Genomic DNA, 12,974 nt, shown 5'->3' on the forward strand with positions numbered 1-12,974 from the left:
CACCATAACTTGTGGTATGACAACACTGAAGTCTAGCGAAAGTTATCATGACATTCTGAGAGATTTTGTCGACATCACAATTCCATCTGACGGAGCGAAAGTGATGGCTCATAATATCTACCACCATATCCTGACTAAAAGACCGCCTGTTTTTGACCGACCCAGACGATTAACGCCCGAAAAACTGCGCCAAGCAAAGGCCGAATTTGACTACATGCTACAACAGGGAGTTTGCCAACCATCGAATAGCCCATGGGCCAGCCCGTTACACTTGGTACGGAAGAAAAACGGACAATGGAGACCATGTGGAGATTATCGGCGTTTGAACGCTATCACCGTCCCAGATAAGTACCCCATCGCTCACATTAGTGACTTTGCGCACAAACTGAGTGGATGCAAGGTATTTTCCACGATTGATCTGACAAGAGCATACCACCAGATTCCTGTAGCACCCGAGGACATTCCCAAAACAGCTGTCATTACTCCTTTTGGGCTTTTTGAGTTCCGAGTAATGACGTTCGGTCTACGTAATGCCGCACAAACTTTCCAGCGGTACATTGATCATGCACTCTGCGGATTGGACTTTTGCTATGCATACATCAATGACATTCTTATCGCTTCTAAATCGAACGAGGAGCATCGGAAGCACTTATTGACGATATTTAATCGACTCCGTGAATACGGATTATCCATCAATGTCGATAAATGCAGCTTCGGAACATCTTCTGCCGAATATTTAGGATATTTGGTGAGCGAAAATGGCATCAAGCCCCTTCCAGGTCGAGTGGAAACCATTTTGAATTTCGGAAAACCGTCAACAATTGCTGATCTGCGACGATTTCTAGGAGCTGTTAATTTCTATAGAAAATCGTTGCAGAATGCAGCCGAAATTCAAGCACCTCTCCACGAGTATCTCATTGGTGCAAGGAAACGGGATAAACGCAAAATCGAATGGAATCCACGAGCAGATGTCTCATTTGAAAAGTGCAAACAGCAAATTGCCAACGCTGCGTTACTACGACATCCCATTGAGAATGTACCATTGGCCATCAAATCAGACGCATCGGACACGGCTATGGGAGCAGTTCTCGAACAGTGGAACAACGATGTTTGGGAACCGCTCGGTTTCTTTTCGAAGAAGTTCTCCGATACACAACGTAGGTACAGCACTTACGATCGAGAACTCCAAGCAATCTACAGTGCAGTCAAGTTTTTTCGCTACATGGTCGAAGGTCGTCCGTTATTAATCAAAACCGATCATAAGCCGATAACGTTTGCCTTCCAACAGAAAGCCGATAAAGCTAGTCCACGGCAATTAAGGCAACTGGACTATATCGGCCAATTCTCGACCAATATCATATACGTCACTGGCGAGGAAAACGTTACAGCAGACGCCTTGTCCCGAATTAGTGCTGTTACATTACCGGTTGCCATAACGCCCGAAGAATTAGCTACAGCGCAACGAAACGATGAGGAACTCCAACATCTACTGCGTTCTGAAACGACCTTGGGTTTGAAAAAGTTGCGAGTTGACGACAAGGATACAATGTTGTACTGCGACGTGTCAACTTCCCAAATACGGCCGTATATCCCAATACTTCTCAGGAGGAGAATATTTGAGATTACTCACCGACTATCTCATCCAAGCGGACGCGTCACGAAAAAGCTGATTTGCCGAAAATATGTCTGGCCTAGTATGTCCAAGGACATTCTCGAGTGGGCATGAACATGTCTAGCGTGTCAACGAAGTAAGATTGGACGACATGCAAAATCATCGCATGGCCAAATCGATATGCCAGACACGAGATTCAGTCACGTACATATCGATATTGTCGGACCGCTAACGCAATCACAAGGTCACTCGTGTGTATTGACTATGATCGATAGATTTACGAGATGGCCTGAAGCGGTTCCGATACGATCAATTACGGCAGATGTTATCGCAGACGCATTCTACACCAACTGGATTTCACGATTTGGAGCACCTACTATATTATGGGACAACGATTCGCATTCCTGGATAATTCTTTCTTGACGAGGAAACACCTCCCGATCCGAAATTTTTCGTTGAGAAATTTCGTCACCCTATGACGCAAGTTCGTGCAACGCCAATCTCTCAACATGATAGAAGGAAGGTGTTCGTCCACAAGGATCTTTCTACATGCTCACACGTGCTCGTGCGGATTGATCGAGTGAAGAAGCCGCTAGAGCATCCGTACGAAAGACCATATAAGGTGTTAGAAAGACTTTCCGACAACGTTTTTAAAATGGAAATTTAGGGCAAAGCAACAAATATCAGCATCGAGCGACTAAAACCTGCCTATTTCGAAGTAACATCTGATCCAACGGAAGCAGCCCAACGACCAATAAGTTTGGCTCCCAAAACGTATGCAGGACCAAGAGCGAAACCAGCGAGTGAGAGGCGAGTAATATTCTATACGTAGTTTTCCAGCCGTTAACCGTCAAAACTACTCAGGAGGGAGCAGTGTAGCGACATGGTAATGACATGACAGCACCAACATGGCAACGCCTTTCAACAGCTGACAAACTCTCGATCAACAAAGTAACGTCACTATATGGATCGGCAAGGATTCGACGCCATCCGACTCTTTTAGATGCAGGGGGATTCTTGAAAGTTCAGCAGACGTCTTTGGACAGCAGCAGAGTGGTAAAAGTTTTTGAGAATTTCTAATTACAAATTTATTTTCTTTTTTCAGGAGTGGTTATCTTTTAGGTACCCTTTAGTGATAAGCGTGGATAGTGTTAAGTTTTTGTGGGTAGAAAATATTATAGTTTTTGTTTTTTGAGGAATTCTTAGCAGAAATCGTTATGGAGACGAGGGCCCAGAAAGCCCCAGAGGTCCGATTACTATCGGACCAATCCCAAGAAAAGCTAATCGCCAGTCTGCAACGCAGTCTGGACGAAATTAACAAGCAGCTAGCCGCTGCGAAAATTGAGATAGAGGAGCAGCGGAAGCAGAACGAGGGTCTGACAGCCCTCATTAAAAGCTTGCAGGAGTCAATAGACCTGCAAAACAGGGAGAAGAAAGAAAACGGCAAGCGTTTGCGTATCGAGAGTCCACAAGTGTCGGACTCTGAAAGTAACTCCTCATCGGAAGAGGAAATGTCCACCGACAACACGGACAACACCGCCACCAAGGAGGAGGAAGATGTGGACTTTCCACCTCTGCCGCCACCGAAACCAGTGCCAACTCTTCCGCCCACTTTTTTTAAAAAAAACCGTAGTGAAGTCACCGGAGAAGCCAAAGCCTTCAGGACAAGAAAGTCCTAAGGCTAAAGAAACCGAAAAGGGATACACCTGGGAGTGAGAATAACTCCAGAGCAGCCGAGCCACCACCGGAAGATCACTAAATTCTTTAGAGAAAGTGGAATTCAATTCCACACATATCTTCTCCCAGAAGAGAAGAACATCAACATTATAATCCGGGGGCTCGAAGGAATGGCGCCCGAAGATGTGAAGGAAGACCTTGAGGATCAGGGCTTCCATCCTATAGAGTGTTTCTTCATAAAAATGAAGAACGGGCCCTCCAGACTGTTAAAAGTGTTAATGCCGACAAACGAAACCGGCATATACAATGTCAAATCGATCTGCCACCTGATCGTGAAAATCGAGTCCCAAAAACCGAGGACTTCCCAATCGCAGTGCCATAACTGTCAGCAGTTTGGACACTCTGCGAACAACTGTTTCGCCGACGCACGTTGCGTTAAATGCGAGGGATCGCATCACTTTTCCAAATGCGAGAGAAAGCAGGAGCAGAAGGCAACCTGCACCAACTGCAAAGGGGATCATCCAGCCAGCTACAGCGGATGTCCAAAAAACCCTAAAAATATTTAAAAAAACCTTCGCCCAGATGGCGAAATCTAATTCTTCTCCACAGGTATCACAGGTAACACAACCAATCAACAAACCGACAGGAAAAACTCCAACAGCACCAAAAACTCCCTCTTCCTCAGCGAACCCGAAGCCTGTGCAAATGGATCAAGTGCTGAGCAGCATGCAAGCACAGATACAAAACATGATGGAGTCAATGATGACTAAAATGATCCAAAACCTGTTTAGCTCTCAGATCCCTCTAGGCAACCCAACTAAGATCCACCATGGTAAGCATTAAGCTTAACATTATCTCATGGAACGCAAATTCCGTAAAAGGAAAAATGGGAGAATTGAAAGAATTCCTTTACGAGGCAGAAGTAGATATACTACTCATCCAGGAAACGTTCCTCAAACCAACAGACCCACTTAAAGTACCCAACTACGACATATATAGAAACGACCGACTTACTGGCCGTGGAGGAGGAACCGCAGTCCTCATCAAGAGAAACATCGAGCATCACCGCCTGGAAACACCACTCATCACTGGAATGGAAGCTACAGTCATCGAGGCAAGGACAGGACCAGCTGATATAAAAATTACATCAGCCTACCGTCCACCATCAGCAGATAATTTTTCAGAGGACCTTCAACTGCTACTCAACGAGAACAAACCGACTTTTCTCGCCGGGGATCTGAACGCGCGTCATCGAGACTGGGGAGCAACCCGAAACACCAAAGCGGGGAGAGAACTGCTCACTTTCCTAAACGGAAACGAAGCAACTATTCACGCACCAGAGGAACCAACACATTATGGACGCAGCACGACCGGCACCATAATCGATGTGGCTATTACAAAGAATTACAACAACCACATCACAATCAACGTGTTGGACGACCTCTCGTCGGACCACAAACCGGTGTTATTTTCAATATACAACATATATATTGAAAATCCGCCGAAAATGATAAAAACCACCAACTGGGACACCTACCGCCACATTCTAAGACAATACACCACAACCTCAAAACTAGAAACTTCGGAGCAGGTAGAGACAGAGATTCAAAACCTAACCGCCCAACTAACTTCAGCCAAGCAGGAGAGCTCAACGGAGACAGAAGTAAACGACCAACAATACTTCCGGCTCCCAAGAAATATTAAAGATAGAATAAGGGAGAGAAATCGCATCAGAAAAAGAGGAAGAATGACAGGAGATCCCAATCTGAAAAGAGAAGCGAATCGGCTCACTAACGTCATCAGAGATGACATTGACCGATTCAGGAACGAACAATGGGAATACTTTCTCCAAAATCTAGAGCCGGGAAGCAACAACTTCTGGCGGCTCAGCAAATATTTTAAAAGAGACTCGAGAAGGCAAATGCCTACAATTCCAATGGCCTTGAATTCTATAAAGAGGGAAAGGCCGAAGCGTTCGCGGACTCACTCGAACTCCAGTTCAGGGAGAACACCGCATCGGACGACGAATCTGAAGAAGAGTACAAGTCAGAAACAGAGACACAAGATAACTCAACACAAAGAGAAGACTGGGAACTGCAAACAGATCAGGTGGAAGTCCAAACCATTATCCATGGACTAAGCAGCAAAAAAGCCCCAGGATGGGATATGCTTACAAACGAATGCATCAAGAATGCACCGAATAACATCGCCGAATCAATCACCGCGTTAATAAATGCGGTACTCTGTCTCAGAACATATCCAAAAGCATGGAAAAAGTCCATCATCATCCTTCTGCCGAAGCCGGGAAAGAACCCAACCTTCCCACAGAACTGGAGACCCATCAGCCTACTTCCAACAATTGGAAAAATTGCAGAAAGGGTAATACGGAGCAGACTGCAGGATCAACTCAACGAGCTCAACATCATCCCAGAGGAACAATACGGATTCCAACGAGATCATTCATGCGAGCTTCAACTGGCCAGAGTAGTTCAGCACATTCGCAGTGGTTTGAACAAGCGGAAATCGACCGGACTAATAATGTTCGATATATCAAAAGCTTTCAATAAAGTCTGGCACGCAGGGCTCGTAGCCAAACTAAAGAAATTTAAAATATCTGATTCAATGATAAGACTGATCCAATCCTTTATTGCAGATCGAAGTTTTAGGGTGGCACTGGAGGGGCACCAACCAACGGAAAAAAGAATAGAGGCAGGAGTACCCCAAGGATTGCCGCTTTCCCTGCTGTTATACACAGTATTCACGGCGGACATTCCAAGACAATTTAACCGCTTCACAGGGATCTCCTTATTCGCGGACGACACATGCCTCTTCCACACATCGAAACAGGCACACCTCATCACAAGCAATCTTCAGAAGGCAAACAACACAATGTTGGAATACTTCAAAAAGTGGAAGATAAAAATAAACCCGGAGAAGACCCAGGCAATTTTCATCACAAGAAAGAGAGAACAGAAACCGGGGAAAATCCAAATCGAAAATCAGCCCATCGATTGGAAACCAACAACGAAATATTTAGGACTGACTTTCGACAGCAGACTAAATTGGAGAAAACACATAAAGTTGAAAAGAGATGCATGCACAGGTACGCTGAAATCCCTTTACCCCTTAATTAGATCTAAGAATCTAAACATTAAGAATAGACTTTTAATTTATAAACAATTAATTCGCCCATCTCTGCTATACGGGAGCAGTATTTTTTACCAAACATGTAAGACATATAAAAAACAACTGCAAATATGTCAGAATATAGCTGTAAGAAAAATTTTCAATGTCCCGCATTATATAAGAAACCTAGACATACATAGCGATCTAAGATTAGAAACTATAGATAAGTATATTAAAGATAAAGCCCTGAAATTATTCCAAAAAATTGATTCCCACAAGAATAAAACTCTAAATATTTTAAAAACAGAAAAAAGAAACTTATCCTAGCTTAAAGGCATTAGTATTTTAAGGTAATTAGTATTATAAAGTAATATTGTTAATATTGTTAGTTAAGATAAGATAAATTATTATTATTAGAGGAGAAGGTCTAAATTTGGCCCCTGCTGGTATTTTGGCCCCCTACGATTCTACGCGACACAAAACAGCCACAGATAAAAACGCCACTGTGCAACAACCACAATCTTAACAGCTGTTTTTTCATGTATCCATATGTCATTTAAATGACAAATGGTAGAGGCAAATTCTAGTTTCTGTTCTTTGTGTTCTTCTAACTTTCTTCCAAGAAGATATTTGTTGTCGGTATTCCTGTAAATGTGGCATGTTTAAATGGTGTTTTGTTCTAAAAAGTTTTTACAGGTTCAGCAGTATTACATATCAAGGTAATGCTGAAGCACGGCTTACTTTTCGTTTTATTTTTTGCTTTTTTTTTTTTTGTGATTGCATAAGTCTAATATGACCCCCCGTTCGGTTTCGATTATGGCCTCCGAGGGCCATAATCGATGTTTGAAACACAAAAGAATTAAAGATTGCTGTATTGTTTCCTATAGATGCCCCGGAACAGCATTATGTTAACCGTAGCCAAAAAGAGGAAAACATGGGACCCGGAACAAATGAAAAAAGCTATAGATGCAGTCAGGAGTAAGACGATGGGTTACAAAAAAGCCGTAAAAATGTTTGGCGTACCGAGGACTACATTAAGAAGGTTGGTGCACAATCTAGGAGAGTCTGAAAAAATTGTTGAAAAACCGCTAGGCAGGAAAACTGTACTTCCACCTAATATAGAAAAGAAACTCGTGGAGTATATTCTTCTAATGGAAGCGAAATACTATGGTCTAACACGAATAGATGTTCGGCGAATGGCCTATCAGTTAGCTTTGAAAAATAACATACCCAACAATTTTACAAAGGAAATATCAGGGCGTTCGTGGTTAGACCTTTTTCTACGAAGACACAAACACGAACTTTCTTTAAGGAAACCATTAGGAACATCTTTTGCCCGTGTTCAAGGCTTTAACCGTGAGGCAGTAAAGGAATTTTTTGAGATTTTGAAGGCGGAAATGGAAAAAATTCGATACCCTCCTGATCGCATTTTCAACGTTGACGAGACCGGGCTGACAATCGTTCAATCTAAAGTTCCTCAAATAATTGGGAAGAAAGGCAAAAAACAAATAGGTGCTTTAACTGCTGCGGAACGAGGATCATTGATGACCGTAGTTTGCTGTATGAATGTTTCCGGGTTTTTTATACCAGCCATGATGATTTTCCCCAGAAAAAATTATTCCGATATACTTATGAAGGAGCTCCGCATGGTGCTATCGGCAAAGTCCACCCATCCGGCTGGATTCAAACGAATTTATTCACCGATTGGTTTCGTCATTTTCTTTCTAAAACAAATCCAACTAAGGAGTCGCCTGTACTGTTAATACTCGACGGGCATTACAGCCACACTCGTAACATTGAACTTCTGGAGTTAGCTCATGAGAACTATGTAACAATAGTTACTCTTCCACCTCACACCACGCATAAATTGCAGCCCCTGGATAAAACCTTTATGGGGGCACTAAAAACCTATTATAGTGAAGAAATCCGAAATTTCTTGTTGCATTCCGATCGGTTGCTTAAACCCTACGATATCGCCGAATTGTTTGGTCGAGCCTATCTACGAAGCTCAACAGGAGAAATCGCTGCAAATGGATTTCGCGTCACCGGAATCTACCCCTTTAATCCGCAGATTTTTTCTAACGCAGATTTTTTAGCAGAAGCTCAAGTTTATAACGATGAAAACACTTCCGAAAACCGCCCAGGGAGCAACACACAGGCAAATTTGACTGCATCGCAAAGAGATGAGTTGTTGCATCATCAGTTAAACATCATAGTTTCACCAGAAATTATTCAACCAATACCAAAACCTAAAAATAAAACTTCGAATCGAGGGCGAAAACGTACCACACCAAAAGTACTCACTTCTTCTGCATATAGAACACACCTGGCAGGTACATCAAATGCTTCAGATGGAAATCAGAATCCTGACAATATCCAAAGTCGTAGCCGTGGAGGGAAAACCACTGTCTCAGATGAAAATCATTTAGACACACAATCCGACAGCTTCGACGAAGGACCTTCAAATGATAAAATACCAACGAGCTTAGATGCAGAATGCTTATTTTGTGATGCAAGGTATTCAAATGACCAACAAGGGGAGAAGTGGATTCAATGCCAGGGATGCAATTTATGGGCTCATTGCGTTTGTGCGGGAAACGAAGGAGATTATTATATTTGCGATTTTTATCGATAACTTTATTTTATATGTATTTTATCTTGATTTCGTTTTTATTATGTTCATTATTATTTTTTTATTAATGGATTTACTTAATTTTAAGAAAAGAAGGTAATTTATTGTTTATTTTTTACTTAATTGTTAAGTTTTGGAGAATATTTTTTAAAGAATTTTTCATACTTCCAATATGGCCCCCTGGGTGGCATATTACCCACACTTTACATCAAAACCAAAATTTTGGATACGTCGAAATATACGATTTTGTTAAAAATATATGGAATTTTATCATTTTTTTTCCTTACGAATCAATGACCAGGAGAATATTGAAATGCATAGCACATGAAACTTGACATGCCGATCTTCATTTTTCTTTTCATGCTCGAAAAACAAAAGGGGGGGCCACATTTAGACCTTCTCCTCTATTAGTATTGTAAGTAATTTATAACTAGTATAATATATAAGTTTTATAACGTTTTGGAAAAAAAAACAAGTCGGGAAACCGGAAGCTGGACGCTTCAGGTACGAAAGGTTTTGTGTATTTCTTAGTACGCAGCACGTAATATATGCATATATTATGTGGGAATATCCACTTTCGGATGATATTGACATTTATAGTCTTGAATTTGCGAAGAAGCGACAACTTTGACGTATTATAACTTTGTTAGTAATATGCGATTTCCACCAAACTTGGTAAGATCATGCTCTATATTATACCCTATATTGTTGCGAAATTTCGTGGTCCTAGCATGAATTTAAGGGGGGTTCTGCAGCGAATTACTAAAAATTATAGTAATATACTATTATTAACTTTATTTATGCAGATATCAGTATGGAAGGTATTTCGGAGCCCAGGCACTATATAGTGGCAGCCTCTCAATTTTTTTCAGATTTTTCGGTTTGGTAGTTTCTGAGAATGGCCCCCGTAAAGGAATGGTCACTTTCAACCACCCGCACTCCCCACCTTTTCAACAAATGTAAAAACTAAGACCAGCTTCGAAAAGTACAGGCCGAGACCTTTAATTTGATACCCCACATGACTATATTTGATGAAAAAAAAATTTACACCCTCCTTTTGCATGTATGGGGACCCCCCCTTAAATTCGTTGTAAAAGGATGTAATTCACTGTATGCGTGAGCGTTCACAGTTCCCAACTTTCTACCAAATTTGGTGTCAATCGCTGCAACCGTCTCCGAGAAAAATGCGTGTGACGGACAGACAGACAGACAGACAGACAGACAGACAGACAGACAGACGGACAGACAGACAGACAGACAGACAGACAGTAAACCGATTTTAATAAGGTTTTGTGTTTACACAAAACCTTAAAAAACAAAAAGAGGAACGATAACCAACCAGAGTAAAGGACAACAATGTCCACAGCGAAAAGGGGAGCAAAGGTGTCGAACACCAGCTCCAGATTCATCACAGTTCCAAGCTCTTTTAGATGCTCTTTCTCTCGATCTTTTCGGTGTTTGTAACTTAATTGTTTTTCTCGAATTTGAATAAATGGGTAGAACCTAAAAACGTATTTTTATCATGTATCTACACAGCACTTACCGCTGGGTCCATCTATTATCCAACAGGGAGAGCTTAGTTGCGCATTTAACAACTAAAATCCTAGTAGACACAACATTGGATGACAACTGGTACCCGTGTCAACGATTTTATTAATCTTGTTTTTAATTCTGTTGGGGTGATTTTTAGACCTTACTCTAAAACTTAAACATTAAATTCTTAAAAATAATTGATTTTACATACCTTGTGTATTTTGTGTTTGTATAGGTTCTTGCCTACGAATTACGGAAATATAGAAGATTGTTTGTGTTATTTTTGTAGTACATCTTGGAAAAAAAAATTAGAAACGATTTTTTAGGTATGACTCCCTTCAATTGTCCGTTGTTATGAGAAAACCTTAATCTCGAATGTGGACTTCTAGCATATAAATAACACGACTTGCATGGCAAAGTTAGCGATATCCTGGGAGTTCCAGTAAGATCAGTATCTACTACGAAGGTACCGGGGCCAGCAACTTAGAATTAATTGCCGATTTCAATCTTGGGGGCTTCCATTTCAGTATTCACAGTTGCATATATGTTCTTTTGTGTATTACAATTGAGAAATTTTCACTATATATAGTGCTACCTACCCCTTTGGGAAAAATGGAACGAAAAAGCTACAGTATGTCACACTTCAAATCTAAGACGGTACCAGATAGGTCTCAAACATATTGTAATGCTGAGGTCCTGTTGAAGACTCTGAAAATCAACGGCAAGTTCACAGTAGAGTCTGTCTTAGAAGCAATACAGCATTATATCAGGAAAATTGATGAATTGACTTTACAAAATAAGCTCATGCGTGATAAATTAGAGCATTATCGAATACTGGCGAAGTCACAAATCGACACTTGTCTCGACACCGAAACAAGCACCGATATCCCCTACCTACAGCAGAGAATCAATAACCTTCTTAAGGAACTTCATGGCCATCGGAAAATCGAGGATGACCGCATTAAACTTAAGTCCCAAATTAATAAAATGGCATTGATTATAAAACAATTATCGCAAAGGGATCCAGATAAACCTTCAAATGAACGACTAATCGCCGGGGACATTACCGGGATGCACGCCGATAGAGAACGTCTTAAGGATCTGTTGGACAAAATGCTTGGGATCGAAGGCAAAATCATTGAATTCAAACGGCAAGCGGCAAACGCAGCACAGCTGCAGACAGAGGTTAATAAATTGCGACAGGAACTCCAGAAGGAGCGCTCGAAGGAAGTCCAAAAGATAGATGCCACTGTGGAACAATATCGCAAACAAGCACAAAGAATGGAATCTGAGTTGCAAGTATGTAAGAAGGAACGCGACCTATACGAAAGGGTTACAAAGAAGCTGGAGATCCGAATAAAGAAGGCCATAAACGATCGTGAAATATATGAGAAGAAAGCAGAGGAATTAGACTGCAAATATGAGAAGGCACTTTTCGAATTAGAGAAACTCCAGGTAGGCTTTCGAGGTTGAAAGAGGTCTATTTTTTTCCTACTTTCCTTATTTCTTATTTAAGACCAAAAATGCAGAACTTCTTCTCAAAGAACCTGTTAAGAAGGACACTGTTTTAAAGGAGCTGAAACTCGCTCTACATGAATGCAGGGGCCAGCTTCGTTGCGCAGAAAAATTGAACTCGGAATACGAAGAAAAAGTGAATAAACTTTCGGTAATTCAGTTGTTGATAGCAATCTATGTATTTAGGTACAAAGCCAGACAACCAACGACTCTAGGTGGACAATTCGTTACTTCACCTAATCTGGTTGATCTTCTATCAGCAAACAGCATGTAGGCAGAATATTTTACCTTATTCCATGACCGCACTTCGTCGATACAAGAAACGGCGTGCAGTTTGGATTTCTGAACGCTCCTAAACCTCGCAAAGCGTACCGCTTCAGGTTTGCGTCGTCATTCGCTCAAACACGTCGTGACGAAATGTCAAACCAGGAATTAATTCTTTTCGATACCCAAAAGGACGAGATTGTTGAGATAGTCGTAACATTAAATTACATGATATTACATCACCCACAAAGTAAATACAAATCTATTTTCTAAATAATTACCTCCTCATAATTCCGTTTTGACAGTTGAACGGTCGCAAAGCTCTCAAACCCGTTTCGTTTGGAAATGCACACAACACGCTCCCTACCAAACGGAACAACTTTAAGGGTGCTCATCGTCCGTGCACAGCGCGAGGCTCACGAGTGTTATACGGAACGCAGCTCTAGTAAACTCACGCATAAACAGTCCGTCTCTTCCTTTCTCAAGCGGACCGTCCATGCGAGAGTTAAACTTAATCATCATCATCATCAACGGCGCAACAACCGGTATCCAGTCTAGGCCTGCCTTAATAAGGAACTCCAGACATCCCGGTTTTGCGTCGAGGTCCATCAATTC

The 12,974-nt window shown here is 41.6% G+C and overlaps 1 protein-coding gene across 1 annotated transcript; it reads left to right on the forward strand.

The window, feature by feature from the left end:
* The first annotated feature begins 10,682 nt into the window (after window positions 1-10,682).
* Window positions 10,683-12,369, forward strand: LOC119646435 (structural maintenance of chromosomes protein 2). Its single transcript, XM_038046885.1, has 4 exons — window positions 10,683-10,906; window positions 10,970-11,047; window positions 11,143-12,035; window positions 12,097-12,369. The coding sequence occupies exons 3-4, from the start codon at window positions 11,193-11,195 to the stop codon at window positions 12,367-12,369; spliced, it is 1,116 nt and encodes a 371-aa protein (XP_037902813.1). The 5' UTR covers window positions 10,683-10,906; window positions 10,970-11,047; window positions 11,143-11,192.
* The last annotated feature ends 605 nt before the right edge of the window (window positions 12,370-12,974 follow it).

This window comes from Hermetia illucens, chromosome 1, assembly GCF_905115235.1.
Source record: "Hermetia illucens chromosome 1, iHerIll2.2.curated.20191125, whole genome shotgun sequence".
Classification (NCBI taxonomy): Eukaryota; Metazoa; Arthropoda; class Insecta; order Diptera; family Stratiomyidae; genus Hermetia; species Hermetia illucens.

What these genes read in the sequence shown, in the direction of transcription:
- LOC119646435 (XM_038046885.1), top strand. Translation starts at nt 11,193, where the DNA reads ATGGAACGAAAAAGCTACAGTATGTCACACTTCAAATCTAAGACGGTA. An exon ending in TCGAATTAGAGAAACTCCAG is followed by an intron (nt 12,036 to 12,096) that starts GTAGGCTTTCGA and finishes TTCTTATTTAAG; the next exon opens with ACCAAAAATGCAGAACTTCT.